At 40.4% G+C, this 20,710-nt stretch overlaps 1 protein-coding gene across 1 annotated transcript in view; it reads right to left on the reverse strand.

Annotated features, from left to right (window-relative positions):
- Positions 1-726: 726 nt before the first annotated feature.
- LOC123773006 (reticulophagy regulator 3) overlaps positions 727-20,710 on the reverse strand; it is a gene marked incomplete at its 5' end in the record, with an annotated part of 67,675 nt that continues 47,691 nt past the window's right edge. The window contains 3 exon segments of the mRNA XM_045766473.2: positions 727-4,075; positions 6,518-6,754; positions 7,407-7,602. Coding sequence (XP_045622429.1) covers positions 3,492-4,075; positions 6,518-6,754; positions 7,407-7,602 — 1,017 coding nt within the window.

Consider the following 20,710-nt stretch of genomic DNA (forward strand, 5'->3'; position numbering starts at 1 on the left):
ACATTTCATTACACCATCCATCCTTATTGCTAAACCTCTTGGTCTGGACGGTAGAGTGACGTTCTCACTTCCTGCAGATCTACGATTCAATTCCCGACTGTCCAAGTGGTTGGACATTATTCCTTCCCTCCATACTATCCTTATCCTCGTATCCCTTCCAAATGCTATATAGTCATAATAGCTTAGTGCTTTCTTCTGATAATCACCCCCCCTCCAAATCCTTATCATAATCCAACCTCTCTTCACACTTACTGCACTGCAAAATTTGGCTGCGATTGACTATGTAAAAAATCTGGGACTTTGGCGACAATAAAAAATACCTCAATGGTACTGGTCATGGAAAAAAACAATTCAAATTTGAGACGTCAAATAGTGAGAATGTTCTGCATAACCAGCTGCATGTGTCTGTAACACAGTTACTGCAAATGAGTTCCTCCAATACAAACACCTTAAAACTGTGTTACCATTGTAATGAATGCAACTTAATATACTAAGATGCACAGGGTGCTAATTAAATACTTTTGTTTGATATTCATATATCATCAGGCAATTACATGTACTGGACTGTTTTCAATACAAATTACAAAATATACAAATTAAAGGAATTTCAATTTACAAGGAAGTATTTCCCACTGTATCTGAAACATATGTAGTTCATTCACTAGTAATTTAACATCACTCTTGCAGAAACATCAACTTCTTAAAAGGATTAGTAAAAAGATCAGCCATAACATGCCATTTATTCAATCAACTTCAAAGACTGTGAATGTGTGCAAAACATGTTAGGGTGTAATTGTAAGTGTAATTACCTAAGTGTAGTTACAGGATGAGAGCTACGCTCGTGGTGTCCCGTCTTCCCAGTACTCTTTGTATCATCATGATCTGAAACTACTGATATTTTTAGCCTCTACCACTTTCTCACTTAACTTGTTCCAACTGTCTGCCCTTTGTTTATAAAAGCTAAATTTTAATGTGTTATTTTTTGTTTTGTTTCTTTAGGTTGAACCTATGTACATTGGTTGTGAAGTTGCAGTTTACAAAAGATCTTCTTTATTAATTTTGTAGATTCCTGTTACTATTTTGTGTGTAGTGATCATATCACGTTATTTTTCTTATGTCTTCAAGCTATGGTATATTCAACATTTGTAACCAAGCCATTTAGTTACATGTCTTTGCACCTTTTCCAATTTACTGATGTGTTTCTTGAGATATGGGCAGCATACAAAGGTTGTGAACCATTTCTTTAGTATTTCTTCATCCACGAATTTAAAAGCAATTTTAACGTTCTAAAGAGTAGCACACACACTCCACGACAATGTTATTTATGTGGATCTTGGGTGACAGCTTTCGACCCCTAAATCTCTTTATCAGAATTCTTTAAAACTTTTCCACATAATATGTAGATTGTGTGGCCTATTATCTCCTATTCCACATCTGATAATGTGTCATTTATTCACATTAATTGCAATTTCTCATGTTACTCCATACACTAATTTATAGGTTTTTCTTAAACTCCACTTTCCACCTTGTATTATGGACTTCTGTATATTTATGGCATTGGGAACATCACTTGCAGAGCTCACTCCAACACTAGCACCCAGATATTATGTGTTGCTCCTGACGCTCTGTAAGCCGTGTTGTCTGATTTTAGTTTGCAAAAGATTGTTCTGAGCATTTATGTGCCCCCCACTAGAAAGAAAGACAGACAGTGAGAAAGAACGAGAGAGAGAAAAAGAGAGTAAGAGAAAGAGAGAAGAGAGAGAGTGAGAAGAGAGAGAGTGAGAAGAGAGAGAGAGAGAAGAAACAAAGCAGAAAGAAAGAAAGAAAGTGATATCGACGAAAGCAAGGTCGAGAAAGAAGAGAGTGTGATTGTTTGATTCAAATTTATAATAAACATTAATAATTTTAAACCAAAATTAATTTACTTTGATGGATTTTTATAATTTTAATACACAATACTGTATAATTTTATCACTGAAAGCAGTAGAATTCTTTATAAAAATATTAATTCATTATTACATACCCTTTAATACAATACAGTAGCCATACATACCTAGCAATACAGTAGCCACACATACCTGATAATACAATAGACACAGTATACTGTGGTAATACAGTAACTAAACCATATCCAGTAATACAACAGCCACAAGTCAAATATTATGCACTTTGTTATATGCAATGACTCCATTTAAATACCTTAATAAAAAGAATAATGGAAGATAAAACAGAATTCAGTATAATGTATGATAAGACTTCCCTAATAATGCATCATGTATGTTTAACTTTAACCATGAAATGGATTGTAACCTGTTGCTGAACACTGACATAATATATTACAATATAACAAATATATATAAATACTGTGAATATATATAAATATATACACAGTATATATGTTCTTGATAAAAGCTTTAATAAAAATAAAAAGAGATATGAGCTACTGAAAAATAATGGTGATAGTTCTGCTTAAATAAAGTAAACAAAAAAATGTAAATAAATATCACTTGTGGAGCAATTTATTGTATAATGTAGCTGAGGCTACACTCTCAACACCAACCAAGTTTTACAATTTTTTACAATAAATGATAAACTTGTACAAATGATTTGGTACTACTGTACTGTATGTGCTGACTAGCTCCAAATAAAAAAAAGTACACAAGCACGAAATCATGCACTATGCTAATGCCACTGATTTCTGCATGTGAATTGAAATCTAATTCGTTATTTGCAGGCAATGAGTCACAATAACGTGGCTGAAGTATGTTGACCAGACCACACACTAGAAAGTGAAGGGACGACGACGTTTCGGTCCGTCCTGGACCATTCTCAAGTCGATTGTGACCATTCCACAATCGACTTGAGAATGGTCCAGGATGGACCGAAACGTCGTCGTCCCTTCACTTAGTTTGTTATTTGTTTGAATTGGCTATCACATTTTTCAAACAAAACATAATACCCAAGTCTGTGTTAGAATATACTGGGGCACTTCAGTAAAGCACAGGGACATTCATTTCCCAAATGAGATCTAAAAGGTATAGGAAATAATACTATGCAATGTGGGTAGTGAACACCTATTCAATGCTTGTTTCCCTAAATGTTTACCATGTAAAATATTAACACACACACACACACAATATCTGCACTACACTTTATCAAGTTAAACCACAATCTATGCTAAAGGATGATACCCCACAAGACTCCACTTCATTCTCCTCAATGCTGCACCACTACCAAACTTGTCACAGTTTTAATGGACATTGCAAAAAAGGCAATTTATTGAGAAATATGAATTAAGGCAGCCTTAACTTTGATATGAGAATTTTATAATTTTATTGTACAGTTACTGATGCATGATCTTTATGTTGTTGAACAAATTATTTGGTTTTTCATGACTTGCAAAGAAGTACAGTATTTTGTCCAAATGTAGGGTTTCAAGCACTGACTATTTTTAATCGCAGTTGTTGGCGCCTGTCTTCAAGTGAATACTGTCACTGAAATTCATCATCTGAAATAAGTTCAAAATCTTCTTCCAAGTCTGTAGTTGATTGTTGGTTTGGATCAAGTGACCTTGTCATTCTAGCAGGTGGCTGCTGTTGTCGTCTGGGCTGCTGTTGGCTAGTTGAGGGTGCACTTTGAGCACTGGATACAGAATGCCCTATCACAGAAGTAACTAGATTTTGCCCTAAAACAGACAAAACGTTACCTGCATTTTGAGCTATTACACTACTCATAAGCTGGCTTATAGGAGCCATTGTAGATGCAGGTTGGGGTTCATTAACTGCAGAACTTTGTGGGTATCGATATTCAGGTCTTATCTGACTTCGTTCTTCAAATGTGAGACCTTCAATGAAATCATCCTCTTCATCACTACTGCCTCCAAAATGAGAAGACACAAATTCCATTTGATAGCGATCACCTCCTGCCCCTTGCCTGTTTTGACTAGGTTCAGGTACTGGATGTGAAAGATCTGGTAGATCTAAATCAGGTCCATCCAGATCTTCAACACTATCATGGTCATATGATGGGAAATCTTCGGGAAGTCCACTGGTAAAATACGTAGTACTGCCATCCTCTGTAAAAAAAAAAAAAATCCAAATTATAAATATATAAGTGATTAGCTTAAAGCACCACCATCATCATAACTTGTTAAATTTCTGCTGTCATGAGGTAGGGAAGCATTTGTACATCTTTTTTTTTACTTTCCTTGTCTTCTCTCAAAATTCACTTGAATATTCTTTTTACCCTTCTTTACATCCACTCTTTCAATATGACTGTACAATAATTTCCTCATTCAATTGACTGAGGAAAGTCACTGACAGTTCAATGACTTTCACACTCCAAATCTTTCCACAACATTATCAAGCCTTATTCCATCTATCCTCCCATCACCTCATGGTGTCTATCTTTACTGCTCTGATTCTAGTTCTGTTGAACTAGAATCAGAGCAGTAATGCACATGCCATGTAACCTATTCATGTAACCCTCTAGCCACATCTTTTCATATTGTCAGTATTACTACCAATTATTATTGGTAGTAATATGACTAACCAGGGATATCATTGCACCAGCCACTTTCCACTTTCCACTGGCTCACACTTTACTCTTGAACTTCACTTGCACAAATTTTTAGTTAATCACTATACCAAATGTATTTAAACTCCTGAATAGCAGTTCCTTATTCTCCCCCATCTAATTTCCTATTTGTGGTACTCTTTTTGTTTTCTATTAACTAATGCTCCACTCTTACTTGTAGCAAGGAACTTCCTAATTTTGTCTTTCTGCTTCTTAATATGACCTGTAACAGCATATAGCCCAGGTGAACTTTGGTCCTATTTTGGTTTCTTCTTCCATTTAATAACCCTTATTTAACAAAGTGGATTAGAAAAATAGCTCAGAAATAGGACTTGAATAATTAAGAAAATCTATTTTCTAAACCGAGTCACGCAGCTGCTCAAGCAAGGTTCCTGTTTATCTGTACCAGTAGTCAGTTAAAAGAGTTCTTGAAACTTACTACTGGTGGTAGCTTGATCTGTTGGCTGTTGCCTGTAGTGACCCGATGTTCGTCACAACCTGGCAGATCCAGGACTTCCTGCAAGGATTGGTCTAAGTCCCTCCTAAAAACATCCATTTTTGTTCTGGCAATATTTCCTACATTTGGTGTAAGGAGGTTCCAGAGTCATGGGCCTCTGTTGTGCACACAGTTTTCTCCAACACGGTGCAACAGTTGGCTTCATTCTCAACTCACAACTGAGGATTTTGGGTTAGGTTCCCAGTCAGGACACATGGTAGGGCACATTTTTTCACCTAATGCCTCTATTCACCTAGCAGTAAATAGGTACCCAAGAGTTAGGCAACCATTGAGGGGTTTCATCCTGGGAAGGATCAGTAGTTCAAACTAGGGGAAAGGGGGGGGGGGGTGTTCGATACAAGTTTTAAGTTATTTGAAAGGTAAAAATATTGTTGTGGCATCAATGAATTTGAAGGTTCTCATATAATTTCTTGGCTAATGCTACAAATTAGTGCAAGCAAACAAAAGCCTCTTGTGCAAGCCTGCCATACACCAGAACTAGAATCTGCTGCACTCATAGAAGCAAGGGGGGAGCACGGGGATTTAATAATTATTATTCTTAAATCCCAATGCTCCCCTTGCTTCTATGAGTGCAGCAGATTCTGGTTTTGGTGTATGGTAGGCTTGCACAAGTCCAGAGGCAAAGAGGCAGTCCAGAGGCATAGTACTGAAGTTTTATGCACCTTATGTCTGGTGGTACAGTACACCACTCGACTACTGACGGCCTGCCGAGAAAATCAAAGATTGAACAAAGTGAACTTCGGAGGACTCTAGAACATATCTATATTTTCTATACCGTTATTTCTATTATTCTTATTTCTATACCATTAAAATTGATTAGTGAGGTTTCTGCAGGAACGTATCCCCAATATGAATTGAGGGCTGCCTGCAAGTAATTTACAAAATCCATTTTCAGTTAGGTAATAAATTGTGGGTAGAAATACAAACAGAACAATTAAACACCACTTTGCTCCACTGATGGTTCTCTCTGACTACTCATGGCCTTCACTGTGTTTATTTCACAATCCCTTACCCATGTGGTAGTTTTGCATATTCTTTCATGTTTAATCATCAATTACTTTCTCACTATTATGGGCTGGCTGAGCACAATGTAATTTTTATACATTTTTTTTTAATGGAAGTATGCATGAGTTAACTGCTTCACTTTATGGTAGAAAGATTAACATGTAGAATTCTTAATCAAAAGCCTCTACTGATCTTTCAAGAGTTCAATACTTAAGGGCATTTTAAAGGTTTGGGAAAGATCTACAAAGCTGCCACCTCATCAAAGATAAAAAGTTTGATTAAGTAAAGAGGCATTGTGGATATAGATTGACTTGGATTTAAATACCCAATACTGAAGATTGCTTTTGATCAGTTTATATTTAATTTGTGTAGAAACCTATACGCAAATATGAAGTACAGTATATACAAAAAAAACTTTACCTCCAGTAGCAAAAGGAAGTCCTTGGCTGGTTGCTTGCTTGCTGCCTTTACTTGATCTCTTTCTTGCTAAACCTTCTTGTGAGGCCTCACTGTGCAGTTCAGCTTCTTCTAGCATTTCTTCCACTTCTGGAGGGTCCTGACTCGTAAGAGGCACATCTAAAGCAGCTTGAGCCTCAAGAGATTGAAGTTCTGGCATGAACTCGGATATATCACTGTCGAGGGACACATTCGAAGTTTCTGCATAATAAAATTACCTGTATCAATTCAAATTTTGATTTAGCCTTGACATTCTCTTTGCCATACCAAAGTTAACCTGATCATTTGATTATATATACAGTACTGTACAGTATATACAGTATACTGTATATGTGTGTATATTATATATATATATATTATAATTAAAATATTTTGAGGCAATAGAGACCACACTCTGGCCTACAGTAATGGCGTTCACACTCTTACAGCCCACACCAGATCGCCATGAAATCACAATGGAGTGATATATAAATGAAAATATTTTTGATGTACTGTAATGGAGTGAATTAAATCAGTTCTGGTGTTTCTCAGACATCAGTTCCCACAATTTTCTACTTACCTTGAAGCCGACTCATCTCTATATATATATATACTGTATAAGATTTTAATCATGGCACTGTTTAATCAGAATTTTCATGAAATTACCGGTAATATCCAGTCTAGAAATCTCCAATTTCAGAATTTCTGGCAAGTTTATCCATCACTAGAATGAAAGAAAGCAATCATTCAGTACAAATTATACTTTAATAGTTCCACACCATAGTTGTCAATAAATGTACTGAATTAGAAGCCACCTATCCACCGAATGTTATTCAACATACTGTACTGTATTGTATATACAAAATGTATTCACCCATGCCAGAGACATCTCCTCGAAGAGCAACACGAATTTTGTTGAGTCGTTCATAAAAGGAATCTGGAAGGATATGGATGACGACCCCGGGTCCTGTCATTGCCACCATGAGCAATATATACACCAGCACAGCCCCAGGGACTAAGTGCCCAACTACGGCACCAACACTCAGCACTGTCGTCACAATGGCACAAAACTGAAAGGAAAAATAAAACCCATAAATTCCATGAACAAGTATAAGATAGTGACATCAAAAGTTTGATGTTATATATCACGAGATAAGGAAAGAGGAAGGGGGGAGCATGGTACAAGAGAGAATATCTGGATTATGGCATGGTTATTTCAAAGGAAAGATAAAGGTCAGCATAAATAGGTTAAGTTTCAGAGGGATACTGCTGCTAGTGCAGTGCCCAAGGCCTCTGCTGCCCTGGGACTTCTGCTGTTTACCATATCCAGCACCTTGTCCTCCTGTTTAGTTACTTTTTTGTAACTATGTGCGAGCAGCCGCGTCTAACAGCCTGGTTGATCAGTCCAGCAACCAGGAGGCCTGGTCAACGACCAAGCCGCGGGGACACTAAGCCCCGGAAGCACCTCAAGGTAGCCTCAAGGTATGTGGATCATCGTACATATATTGACATAAAAGGCAATTAGATAGTAGAATTTAGAATTTTGTATTTGCAACATATATACAAAACCTCTTCCGGTTTGTGCGAATTCAATAGTATTTACCGATTTCTATCTAATTGCATTTTATGTCAATATATATACAATAGTCCTCATCGTTACTGTAAGCACTACCTAAACAGGAGGATGAGCTGTATCCAGTACATAAATAACTTAAAACAGAATTCATGAGCAACATTAACAAATTTGCTTATGAAACATGAATTCCTACGGGACGACTTGGAAAACTTAAAATGAACGAAAAATTTGTTATATAGTTTAATGCTAATAGTACAGTGTACGGTGGTGAAATGGTCAGAATCTGGCATAAATGTGCTCATTTCGCCTCGTGTGATTTGTTGATATACAAAAAAAATGACCTTGAAAGTATGCGCTTACATTCTTTCATATATCTATTATTTGCAGCCTCTCTTTGATATTTCAGCCTTGAATGACAGCACCGTGTTCCTGCGTTTGTGATCATGGTTCCAAACTCTCCTCCTGATATTAGATGTTTGTCCAAGTATTACTTCATAATATTTCAGTGTCGGGGGACAGATGATTGACTGATAAAGATTAAGCCACCCAAGAGGTGGCACGGGCATGAATAGCCCGTAAGTGGTGGCCCTTTGGAGCCATTACCAGTATCATTAGCTGATACTGGAGATCTGTGGAGGTGCAACTGCACCCTACGTGACGGGAGATGTCTCCCCCGTGGGGGGGGGGGGGGGGGACAGGAAGCCAGTGTGTATTCATACACTACATACCCCGCCCAGGATGCAACCCCACAACAAGCTGACTAACTCCTGAGTACCTACTTGCTGCTAGGTGAACAAAGGCATTAGGTGAAAGGAAATGTGCCCAACCATTTCTGTACCGCCCGGAATTCTCGATTGTACGTCGAGAACGAACCCGACTGTACTACTGGGACCCTCTTGTCCCGGTAGTACTGTCATTTATGTTAATTAATAGTAGTTATTTATGTTAATATTAACATATTGCAACACATAATAAAATATAATAAACTGGACAAGTTTAGATTTCGGAAAGCCCTGGGTAAATACTGGTTCGGCAACAGAATTGTTGATTTGTGGAACCAGTTGCCACATGGCGTGATGAAGGTGGGGTCCCTTGATTGTTTCAAGCGTGGGTTGGACATGTATAAGAGTGGGATTGGGTGGTTATAATTAGGAGCTGCCTCGTATGGGCCAATAGGCCTTCTGCAGTTGCCTTTGTTCTTATGTTCTTATTAATGGAATAAAACTAATGTTACGGTCTTGAAGCACAATAAGCATCAGCTGTGATCAGATGGAACAATGGCATAGCTAGGATATCGGCCTATTAATACTGTACTACCTCACAGCTCACACCCCTCCATCCCAAAACCAATTGTAAATTATATTTGTGCATGGCATTGTAAACAAAAAAATACACTATCAGCCAAACAAATCGGTATTGTATTACACATCAATACTTGGTGTTCTGATCTCAACCCTCTCGTCCCACATCTTCGCCTCTACCCACCACCATGCGCAGCAAATCTCCCCTTAAATCCTCCACGCCATTTCTGCCCAAGGGGCCCACCTTGCCTCACGTGATGACATGAGTGCGGGTGGTAGTGGTTGTGCCATGTGGCCTACAAAGGTGCCAAACTTGCATCCGGCCCATGAGAAACCCTGGCATCATGTGCAGGGAGAAACGTCCGCCAAGCCCCATAACCCTCCATCATCACCAACCTTTCTGGCACCACCACCAATCACCACTCGTGCGCATTAACCTGAACAAACCTCGACCATTAACCCAGTCTTGCATTACTTATCTACAGCCGTAGCCTCTAGACTTTAACAGCTAACTTTCCACAGATAATACATTTATTACTTGTTTGTTAAAAATAAAGTGACCTGCCCTCTTCCGCCACCAATTCCCACAATATCTACATAACTTGCACCATCCTACATATTCACCGGGAATCAGTAAAGTTTGTCTAAGTACGCCAAGTACAGATCCCCCAATCACAACCGCCTAACTTAAGTGCCAAGCAAAACAAGAATCAATCACTAGCACCAGCCACCTTGGTACGGATATAGAAGCCGGCAAGCCGCCCCTGAGCGCCTATGTCATATGCCTGGCTATAAACTCCTGCCGACCTACCTCACATGCACGACGCCTTCCTCTCTCAGTACAAAATTAAGCTTCGCCGTTGAATAATCGAAAATGAACATCTTTATTCAGGCCCGATAGTTGAAGTTTGTAATGTTATAATTTCCCATTTCATTGAAATGTTTGGCAGACCAATGAATTATTCCCTAAGTTATTTCGCAACAATCGTTAATAAAAATATAGTTAACGTTTTCAGTCATATGGGAGGAGATTATTTACTATTACTAATTATAGAGCTTGAAACCTTTTAGCTGTAGCATTTATTAGCATCACATAGCTAACTCTTGATTCACTACATAACAATTCATATAGTTTACGAATAAAACGCAGCGTTTCTGCCCGAAACGCTGCGCGTACTAGTGGCTTTACAAGATTGTAATTACTATACTATGTATCCTCACAATCCCAATGTACCTTCTTGTATATATAAATAAATAAATAAATAAATAAGTCTAGGGTTGTTGCATAAACGCAGACGTAAACAATCATCTACACCATGAATGAATGGAACTACTACTACGACTTGCGTCTCTGCCATTGGACAAAAATATCATTCTAAGAGGAATGTCATGTACCCCAGATGCGTAGTAACAATTTTACCAGTCAAACAAAAAAAACAGCACAAAGTGCAGTAATTTCCTTTACCTTTCACTAATAAAAATGATTACAATTTTAAAGCATATCATTTCAAAATTAAAAAGATTGATTGCAATGCTTTTGATCTAGCACCATCAAGAATGCATACAGGAAAGCATGCATAGGCATGTATACTTAAGACACTAAAAGGCAAGTATTGATAGACAAGTACGAGAATGAGGTTGTGTACAACATCGCCTTGGTTACACCAAGGGCCTCCCCCCCAAAACAACAACAACAACAACAACAACAGGCATTTATTGTATTAGTTAACAGTTTCAACGTTGGAAGGGTCCACACTGAGCACGGCTGGTTAAGTGACTTCCCGAAACGAACTTTTATGACAATGGAATCGCTGTGGCTTATTTGTCGATTCACCATTTCACCTATTAATATAATATTTGTAGCAAATGGGAAAAATGGTCCGATTATGAAATTAACGTAAGGTAATGAATTACAGCACGCACACACGAATTAAAATAAATGTAACTTCAATAACAGTTGTGCTGTAAATTTTGAAACAATTTGATTTTGCCAGTTAAAGAAGTCAATCTTTCAGTGAAGGTATCAAGTCTTTGAGGGCCTTTAAACTGCTCCATTTTATTTAAAACTTGGAATTGGCCATTTGGACCCAAATCAAGAAATATTTACCTACAACCAAAATGTTTAGTGTGATAAACTAATGTGAAAGAGAGGCACGTCCGCGTGGCCTAGCCTCTGTTGATGTTCTTAACAAGTCCGCGTGGCCTAGTCTCATGTTTTGTTGATGCTATTTTTGAGTGACTGTGATGTGGTTGGCCGACACAAGTCCAGTGGATAATGCAGTCCTCCGGGTCCTCACAACGAACCTGGCCGCATGCTAGGCTCCTCCAACCGGCGGTCGACCCAATATGGCGCATTTGTCAATTTTAACGTACTGCGTATTCAAAATTTGTATTTTCTCAAATATAATATTATAAATGCTAGAATGTATTATAATAGGCCTAACTTACGTTTGGTTAGGTTCTGTTAGTAATTATTAGTATTTGCAATACGTGGATGATGCATTTATAGATGAGATTCAAGTCAAGGACGGGAACTAAGCCCTGTTCGAGTCAAATATATGCTTTATATATAAGACACTACGGGCTCACCATAGCCCGTGTTACCTGGAACTTTTTTGTTTCAGGTAGCGAATCTTCAACAACATATCAGTTGTGTGTAGTGCTTTCCATTCATAAACAGCAGATTTGGCGAGTTGATTAACGCGATTTTGGCCTTTTGTTGATAGGATAAATCCCTCAAGTGGCCAAACTATACGACAAATATTTATCATGAATTCCATACAACCACGCAGCATTTCCGAGAACGGTGGTGGTGACCTTACTGTAGTAATTCCTCTCTAGTCCACGTTTCAGGAACAGAACACCTACTTATGGCGCCGCATGGTACGACTGTGGCGACGTACGGTGACGACGTGCGGTGTCGACTTACGGTGACGACGTGCGGTGACGTAGTGGACGTCGTCACCACCTCTCGTCGCGCAACAACAAAAATAGCTAACTTAAATACGGCGCACAATGCCATATTGGTCCGGATAAACATTTATTGTTTACAATTCAAAGGTGACAAACATACGGCCGCCACCTTGCTATTTGTGGCCCCGCGACGCACTCTTCACTACGTTAACCGCACCTAACACAGATAAATTCAAAGTACTGCATATGTATCGCAAATAATTATGTTCTTTACTGTTATGTCCATATAAAAGCGTGTACCTGGATTGGGTTCTGGGAGTTCTATTCCCCAAGCCCGGCCCGGGGCCAGGCTTGACTTGTGAGAGCTAGGTCCAATAGGCTGTCGCTTGGAGCGGCCCCACCATATCCAATACAGCGTGGTAGGTTGTAGAAAACTACACTTATTGAAGAAAACTATCCAGTTTTCTCTAGAAGACGTCCCTTTTTGTTCCGGCAATATTTCTTATACTCGATGGGAGGATGCTGAACAACCGTGGACCTCTGATGTTCAGTGTTCTGTGATTGCCTATGACACCTGTGTTCTTCACTGGTTCTATTCTGTATTTCCTTCCCATGTCGTTCACTCCAGCATGTTGTTATTTTACTGTATAAACTTGAGACCTGGCCGTCCAGTATTTACCATGTATATATATTATTTGATATCTCTCTTGTTTCCTTTCTAGTGAGTACATTTGGAGAGCTTTCTTTGAGACAATCCCAATAGTTTAGGTGCTTTATCGTGTCTATGTATGCCGTACGCGTTCTTTGTTGTCCCTCTATTACAGCAATAGACCGTCCGTCCAAGTGGTTGGACACCATTCCTTATCCCCGTCCCATCCCAAATCCTTATCCTGATCTCATTCCAGTGCTATATAGTCGCAATGGCTTGGTGCTTTCCCCCTGATGATTCCCCTTCTCTTCCTGCTATGAAGGGGGAGGCGTGTTGTACCAAGAACACGCAAGCCACATTATACTCTAGCACAACCAATTGAATGCTCCCAGCCAAGGGCCAAAACAGGGAAGTCAATGAGTCGTGAATTCAGTATTCCTTGGCGAAGCTCGCCACCCGTGACCTGGGGCCAGATTCACGAAGCAGTTACGCTAGTACTTACGAATGTGTACATCGTTCCTCAATCTTTGACGGCTTTGGTTACATTTATTAAACAGTTTGCAAGCATGAAAACTTCCCAATAAACTGTTCTTATTGTTATAAACAGCCTCCTGGTGCTTCGGAGCTCAATAACTGTTTAATAATTGTAAACAAAGCCGTCAAAAACTGAGAAAAGATGGACAGGTTCGCAAGTGCTTGCGTAACTGCCTCGTGAATCTGGCCCCTGGTCTTGGAGGAGCGAACTCCCGAACACACCAGAAAAAATATCTTTGTCAGTGTAGGAGCAATACTAGTGGCCACCCTGGAAAGGTACCCAGGGTACATGCAGTCTGGAGCACAACGAAACCCAAGTCCACTCAACAAGCCGGATAGAAAAGACAAGTGAAGCAAGCACTAAAACTGTGCTTGCAGGTCCTGTAGTGTAGGATGTTTGTAACTGAGAGTCCTGTAGATATGTTATTTATCATTCTAATTAGACCATAGGATGAGTTTTAGACTCATACTGAACGTGAGAACTCTGAACTGAGGCGGGGTTTTGCTTGGTTAATGTTACTCGAATACTCATCATGTGTTCGAGCCATATGGCGCCTCACAATTATGAGAAGCAGTGTTTATATATATATATATATATATATATATATATATATATATATATATATATATATATATATATATATATATATATATATGTCGTACCTAGTAGCCAGAACGCACTTCTCAGCCTACTATGCAAGGCCCGATTTGCCTAATAAGCCAAGTTTTCCTGAATTAATATATTTTCTCTAATTTTTTTCTTATGAAATGATAAAGCTACCCATTTCATTATGTATGAGGTCAATTTTTTTTAATTGGAGTTAAAATTAACGTAGATATATGACCGAACCTAACCAACCCTACCTAACCTAGGTTAGGTACCCGAAAAAGTTAGGTTAGGTTAGGTAGGTTAGGTAGTCGAAAAACAATTAATTCATGAAAACTTGGCTTATTAGGCAAATCGGGCCTTGCATAGTAGGCTGAGAAGTGCGTTCTGCCTACTAGGTACGACATTATATATATATATATATATATATATTATATATATATATTATATATATATATATATATATATATATATATATATATATATATATATATATATATATATATATATATATATATATGTCGTACCTAGTAGCCAGAACTCACTTTTTGGCCTACTATTCAAGGCCCGATTTGCCTAATAAGCCAAGTTTTCCTGAATTAATATATTTTTTCTAATTTTTTTCTTATGAAATGATAAAGCTACCCATTTCATTATGTATGAGGTCAATTTTTTTTTATTGTAGTTAAAATTAACGTAGATATATGACCGAACCTAACCAACCCTACCTAACCTAACCTAACCTATCTTCATAGGTTAGGTTGGGTTAGGTTGCCGAAAAAGGTAGGTTAGGTTAGGTAGGTTAGGTAGTCTAAAAAACATTAATTCATGAAAACTTGGCTTATTAGGCAAATCGGGCCTTGCATAGTAGGCTGAGAAGTGCGTTCTGGCTATTAGGTACGACATATATATATTATATATATATATATATATATATATATATATATATATATATATATATATATATATATATATATATATATATATATATATATATATGCGAACAAGCCTGAATGGTCCCCAGGACAATATGCAACTGAAAACTCACACCCCAGAAGTGACTCGAACCCATACTCCCAGGAGCCACGCAACTGGTATGTACAAGACGCCTTAATCCACTTGACCATCACGACCGGACAAAATGAGGTGATAGCCGAGGCTATTTGAACCACCCCACCGCCGGCACTCGGATAGTAATCTTGGGCATAGCATTTTACCAAATCACCTCATTCTTTGGGGCACACGTGAGGAACACACATTCTTTGTGTTCCTCACGTGTGCCCCAAAGAATGAGGTGATTTGGTAAAATGCTATGCCCAAGATTACTATCCGAGTGCCGGCGGTGGGGTGGTTCAAATAGCCTCGGCTATCACCTCATTTTGTCCGGTCGTGATGGTCAAGTGGATTAAGGCGTCTTGTACATACCAGTTGCGTGGCTCCTGGGAGTATGGGTTCGAGTCACTTCTGGGGTGTGAGTTTTCAGTTATATATATATATATATATATATATATATATATATATATATATATATATATATATAAATATATGCATGCCATTTTCTTTGGAGGTCTCTGGTGGGCCGACCAGGTGATCAGGTAAACATACTGAACACGCCCACAGACGTCACACTTCCCAACCACTGCTTGGCAGAAGTGAAAAATGCGCCTCGTTCTCTAGTAATTAAGAGCGGAGAAAATGGGAGGAGGGAGAGTAAGTCACGAGTTATGGGGAGAAGTGGGGGTGGGTGGGTGGGAGGGTGTGTGGCGGAGTTGGCAGCTGGTGTGGAGGGGGAAGGTGGGGAGATATGTGACCCCTTCACCCTCTGCTAATGTGGCACCCCCACCTACATCACCACCTTTATATACCAGCCTGCCTCTGCCTGCTCCACTTGTATACACTCACCCCCATTATTTGTGGCCAGCGAGCACCAGCTCCTGGGCTCCCACATCAAGTGCCATGATTCCCCATCCTCTCGTGCTGTTGTTTTCGTCATAAAATTGTAACGTAACAGACACAACAAGACTATAAATTACGGGCTATTCATGCCCGTGCCACCTCTTGGGTGGCTTAATCTTTATCAATCTTTATCAACAAGACTATTAGGCGGGACATGAAGAACTGGACCTCACTTCCCTGTAGTCTCTGCTAGATTGGGGTGGAGGTACGGGAGGGGGGGGGGGGGGAAGGAGCCTGAGTCATCTCCTCATACATTAACACATTCATGGAAGGAAGGAAGGAATTATCAAGGGAAAGCGCCAAGTCTTTATGGCTATACACATTCCTGGAGTCACCGGTTTAAGCCTGGTCCCCCAGTTCTTCAAAGTGATGTCACTAATGTGTACTGATGTACTGGCTTTTGACCATCTTAAGGCAAATTGCAAGTGTCGTACAAAACTATTCCCGTTACCTTCCATGTGTACGCGCGCGGTACATCATAATGCTCATGTTGATCTTAGATTAATTTGCCTATTTCCGAAGGCACATATAAACAGGGGAGCCGGTCGGCCGAGCGGACAGCACGCTGGACCTGTGATCCTGTGGTCCTGGGGTCGATCCCAGGCGCCGGCGAGAAACAATGGGCAGAGTTTCTTTCACCCTATGCCCCTGTTACCTAGCAGTAAAATAGGTACCTGGGTGTTAGTCAGTTGTCACGGGCTGCTTCCTGGGGGTGGAGGCCTGGTCGAGGACCGGGCCGCAGGGACACTAAAAAGCCCCGAAATCATCTCAAGATAAACAATATATCAGCAGCAAACCTCTACAGTGACAAAAGTCAAATCATCATTCAGGAGCCTAATTAGGAGGAATTCAGATGAGTGTACACGAGACCAGTCCTAGAGTATGCTGTCCTGTCGTGGAGCCCCCATCTCAAAAAGCAATAAGGAAATATACAAGACAGAAATTTACAACGCGGCTCGCCCCAGAATTGTAAAGTATAGGGTATGAAGAGAGACTGAAAGAGCAGGACCAAACGTCGCCAGAAAAAAAAAGAGTGAGAGTAGACATTAGAGACATAAAACACTATGGGGAATTGACAGTGGGAAAAAGACATTAACAATGAATATCAGGAGAACAAGAGGGCATGGGTGGGAGCACCAGATTTTACTACGGGCTCACCATAGCCCGTGCTACTTGGAACTTTCTGTTCCAGGTAGCGAATCTTTAACAACAACAACAGGGAGCACGAGAAACAACTGGGCCACGGAGATGTTAGACAAAGTTTTATTTTAAAATATTACTAGTAAGGAAATTAGTGAACTAAATGAGCAGGTTGTAGAGCCTGATTGTATAGTTCATTCCTGTAGAGGCGAATTCCATTCACGTTTTCAAAGTATTTATGGTAGGAAAGTTGTTAAGGAGCCATCGCATTTCGCCTACAAATGCAGTAAACCCCATGTTATCGCGGGTTTACTGTGGGTGGCTTCCTTATAATGGAGTTTTATTATTATTATTATTATTATTATTTTCTACCACAGACGTGGCCATACATTTACAATGCTAACCAGCATATATACATTTTCTTCTGTCCTCCATGGACAGGGTTAGAGACCTGTTAAACATACAGTTCTGGGATTTATTGAACAATCAACCACAGAAGGTGATTGTAGTGCTTTTAAAATGCTAAGCTAACCTACAGACATAAATACATAGATACACAGAGTTACGTCTGCCCTACATAAAGTGTTCAATGTGTTCTTTACATAGTGTCATTAATGTGCATTTACAAAGGTGAAATGTAATTCTGACCAGCTTCCACATATACTTTACACCCCCCCCCCCACACACACCCACACACACACAATTTATGTGTCTACTACTCTGACAAGGTACGAAGCTGATATAGAGACTAGTGTGTTATTAGGCACTTAACCACTGAAGGTGATTAATGGAGTGGGAGTCAGGAGGTGGGAGTCAGGAGGTGGGAGTGGGAGTCAGGAGGTGGGAGTGGGAGTCAGGAGGTGGGAGTGGGAGCCAGCTGGTGGGGAAAGGAGGGAGACGGGGGGGGGACATGATGTGCACGTCACCACCACAGTAGACCAGAGCCAACATACACAGGTCAATGGGGACACACACACACACACACACAATTAGGTGAGTACACACTAGTATGTTTAGTATGTCACATATGCACGTATTTAATAAGTCAATATTGAATGTAAGAAAGTGCGAGAACGGGTTGCACCACCACATCACTATAAGGGTCAGTAGCATCACCATAAATGGCCACATCATAGGCGTTATCACAACAGCAGCAACATTGGCACCACCACCACCATCAGTGCCAGCAGGTTAGTGCCATAATTCCTAAATGAGCATCAGATAGCCACTACAATATTAATAACCCCCAAACACAAGGAGAGATGTGTAGGCGAGGTTGTGGTAACGTTATACTGAGGTATCGTGTGAGATGCTGAGGTCTCGTGGTGACGACGTCTGCAGGGATGGTACGGGAAGCCCAATCACCTCCACCACCACCATCTTCTTGAGGTTATCTTGAGATGATTTCGGGGCTTTTTAGTGTCCCTACGGCCCGGTCCTCGACCAGGCCTCCATTCCCAGGAAGCAGTTCGTGACAGCTGACTAACACCCAGGTACCTATTTTACTGCTAGGTAACAGTGGCATAGGGTGAAAGAAACTCTGCCCATTGTTTCTCGATGTCGCCTGGGATCGAACCCAGGACCACAAGTCCAGCGTGCTGTCCGCTCGGCCGACCGGCTCCCATCACCGTGACGAGGGTAGAGAAATAGCCTAAGCTACTCTATCATTTTTTTAAGATGTATTTTAGTGTCTAAATTAACGTACTTGAACCACGACACTCACGCTGGGGGAGTTGTATCTTAGGAGTGTCGGAGGGGACGCATCGTGGAGGAACTCCAGGAGGGCCTGGGGGAGGAGGAAGGGGGGTGGGGGGAGAGGGGTTCAACTGCCAATTAGCCAAGTACCAGGGGGCCAGATTCACGAAGCAGTTACGCAAGCATTTACGAACCTTTACATCTTTTTTCAATCTTTGGCGGCTTTGTTTACAATTATTAAACAGTTAATGAGCTCCGAAGCACCAGGAGGCTGTTTATAACAATAACAACAGTTGATTGGCAAGTTTTCATGCTTGTAAACTGTTTAATAAATGTAACCAAAGCCGTCAAAGATTGAGGAAAGATGTACACGTTCGTAAGTGCTTGCGTAAGTGCTTTGTGAATCTGGCCTCAGAAGTATAAACAAGCACCTGTCCAGGATTAACACCTGCTCAATCCCAACAGCTGCCCTGGTCAAACTCCTTCTTCAGCCTAACACCTGCTTTAACTAAATGTCAACATTACCATCCCCCCCCCTGTCACACAACACCTGCACTTCCCTACCAAGAGCACATGTCCCCCCCCCACCCCCACACACACCCCCACCCCCACAAACACCCCCACCCCCACACACACCCCCACCCCCACACACACACACCTACCTAAGACGTAAACACTTGTCATCACACAAATCACGTCACTTGCAGTGTTTAATGACAACTCCATCGACTGACTTCTTACAAGCCTGACAACCCTGCCAAAGGGTTGACCAGACCACACACTAGAAGTTGAAGGGACGACGACGTTTCGGTCCGTCCAAAGGGTCTCTGTAGTACGGTTGGTATTCGTTCTCGACTCACGATTGGAAATCTAGGCTTGGAATCCCGGGCGGGAAAGAAATGATTCAACACGTTTCCTTTCACCTAATGCCTCTGTTCACCTAGCAATAAATAGATACCCGGGAGTTAGTCAACTCGGAGGGGAAGGGGGGGAGGAGGGTTATATCAAGAAGATGGTCAGTAGTTCGACCTTGCAGGGAAGACTTCGATAATAGCCGTACACGTGTGTACGTATACGTACGTGTGTGTGTGTGTGTACGTGTACGTATGTGTGTGAGTACGCGTGTATACACACATCTATTCATGTTACGAACTGTCAGAGCACTTGCCATTCTGCAAGCGCTATCTCGCTATCTCTCTCTCTCTCGCTATCTCTCTCTCTCTCTCTCTCTCTCTCTCTCTCTCTATACATTATATATATATATATGCGAACAAGCCTGAATGGTCCCCAGGACTATATATATATATATATATATATATATATATATATATATATATATATATATATATATATATATATGTATATATATATATATATATATATATATATATATATATATATATATATATATATATACATACATACATACATACACCGACGCCCTCCGCCGAAATGAGAATTACCCCTAAATTACCATGTGGCTCGTTTCCCCGATGACGTCAGGATCAACGACGTGGCCGGCCAATGGCAGGGCGGGACGGAGGTGACGTCAGGTGGACCGGGGGAATGACCAATGACAGCGGGTGAACGCCTCATATAGGAGCAGGCCGTCCTCAGGCCAAGCTCGTTACAGGAGCGCCCGGCCCGGCCCGGCCCGGCCCGGCCCGGCCCACCCAACCATCAATTTGAAGGTAATGTGTATTAGAAATGGGTTTGTTCTCGTATGTTAGTATTATGTATTAAATTTGCATGTATAGTTAGGCGTTAGGTTCTATTGGCGATTATTTGCATTTAAATGAAGCATTTA

This window comes from Procambarus clarkii, chromosome 81 (assembly GCF_040958095.1).
Source record: "Procambarus clarkii isolate CNS0578487 chromosome 81, FALCON_Pclarkii_2.0, whole genome shotgun sequence".
NCBI classification, from domain to species: Eukaryota; Metazoa; Arthropoda; class Malacostraca; order Decapoda; family Cambaridae; genus Procambarus; species Procambarus clarkii.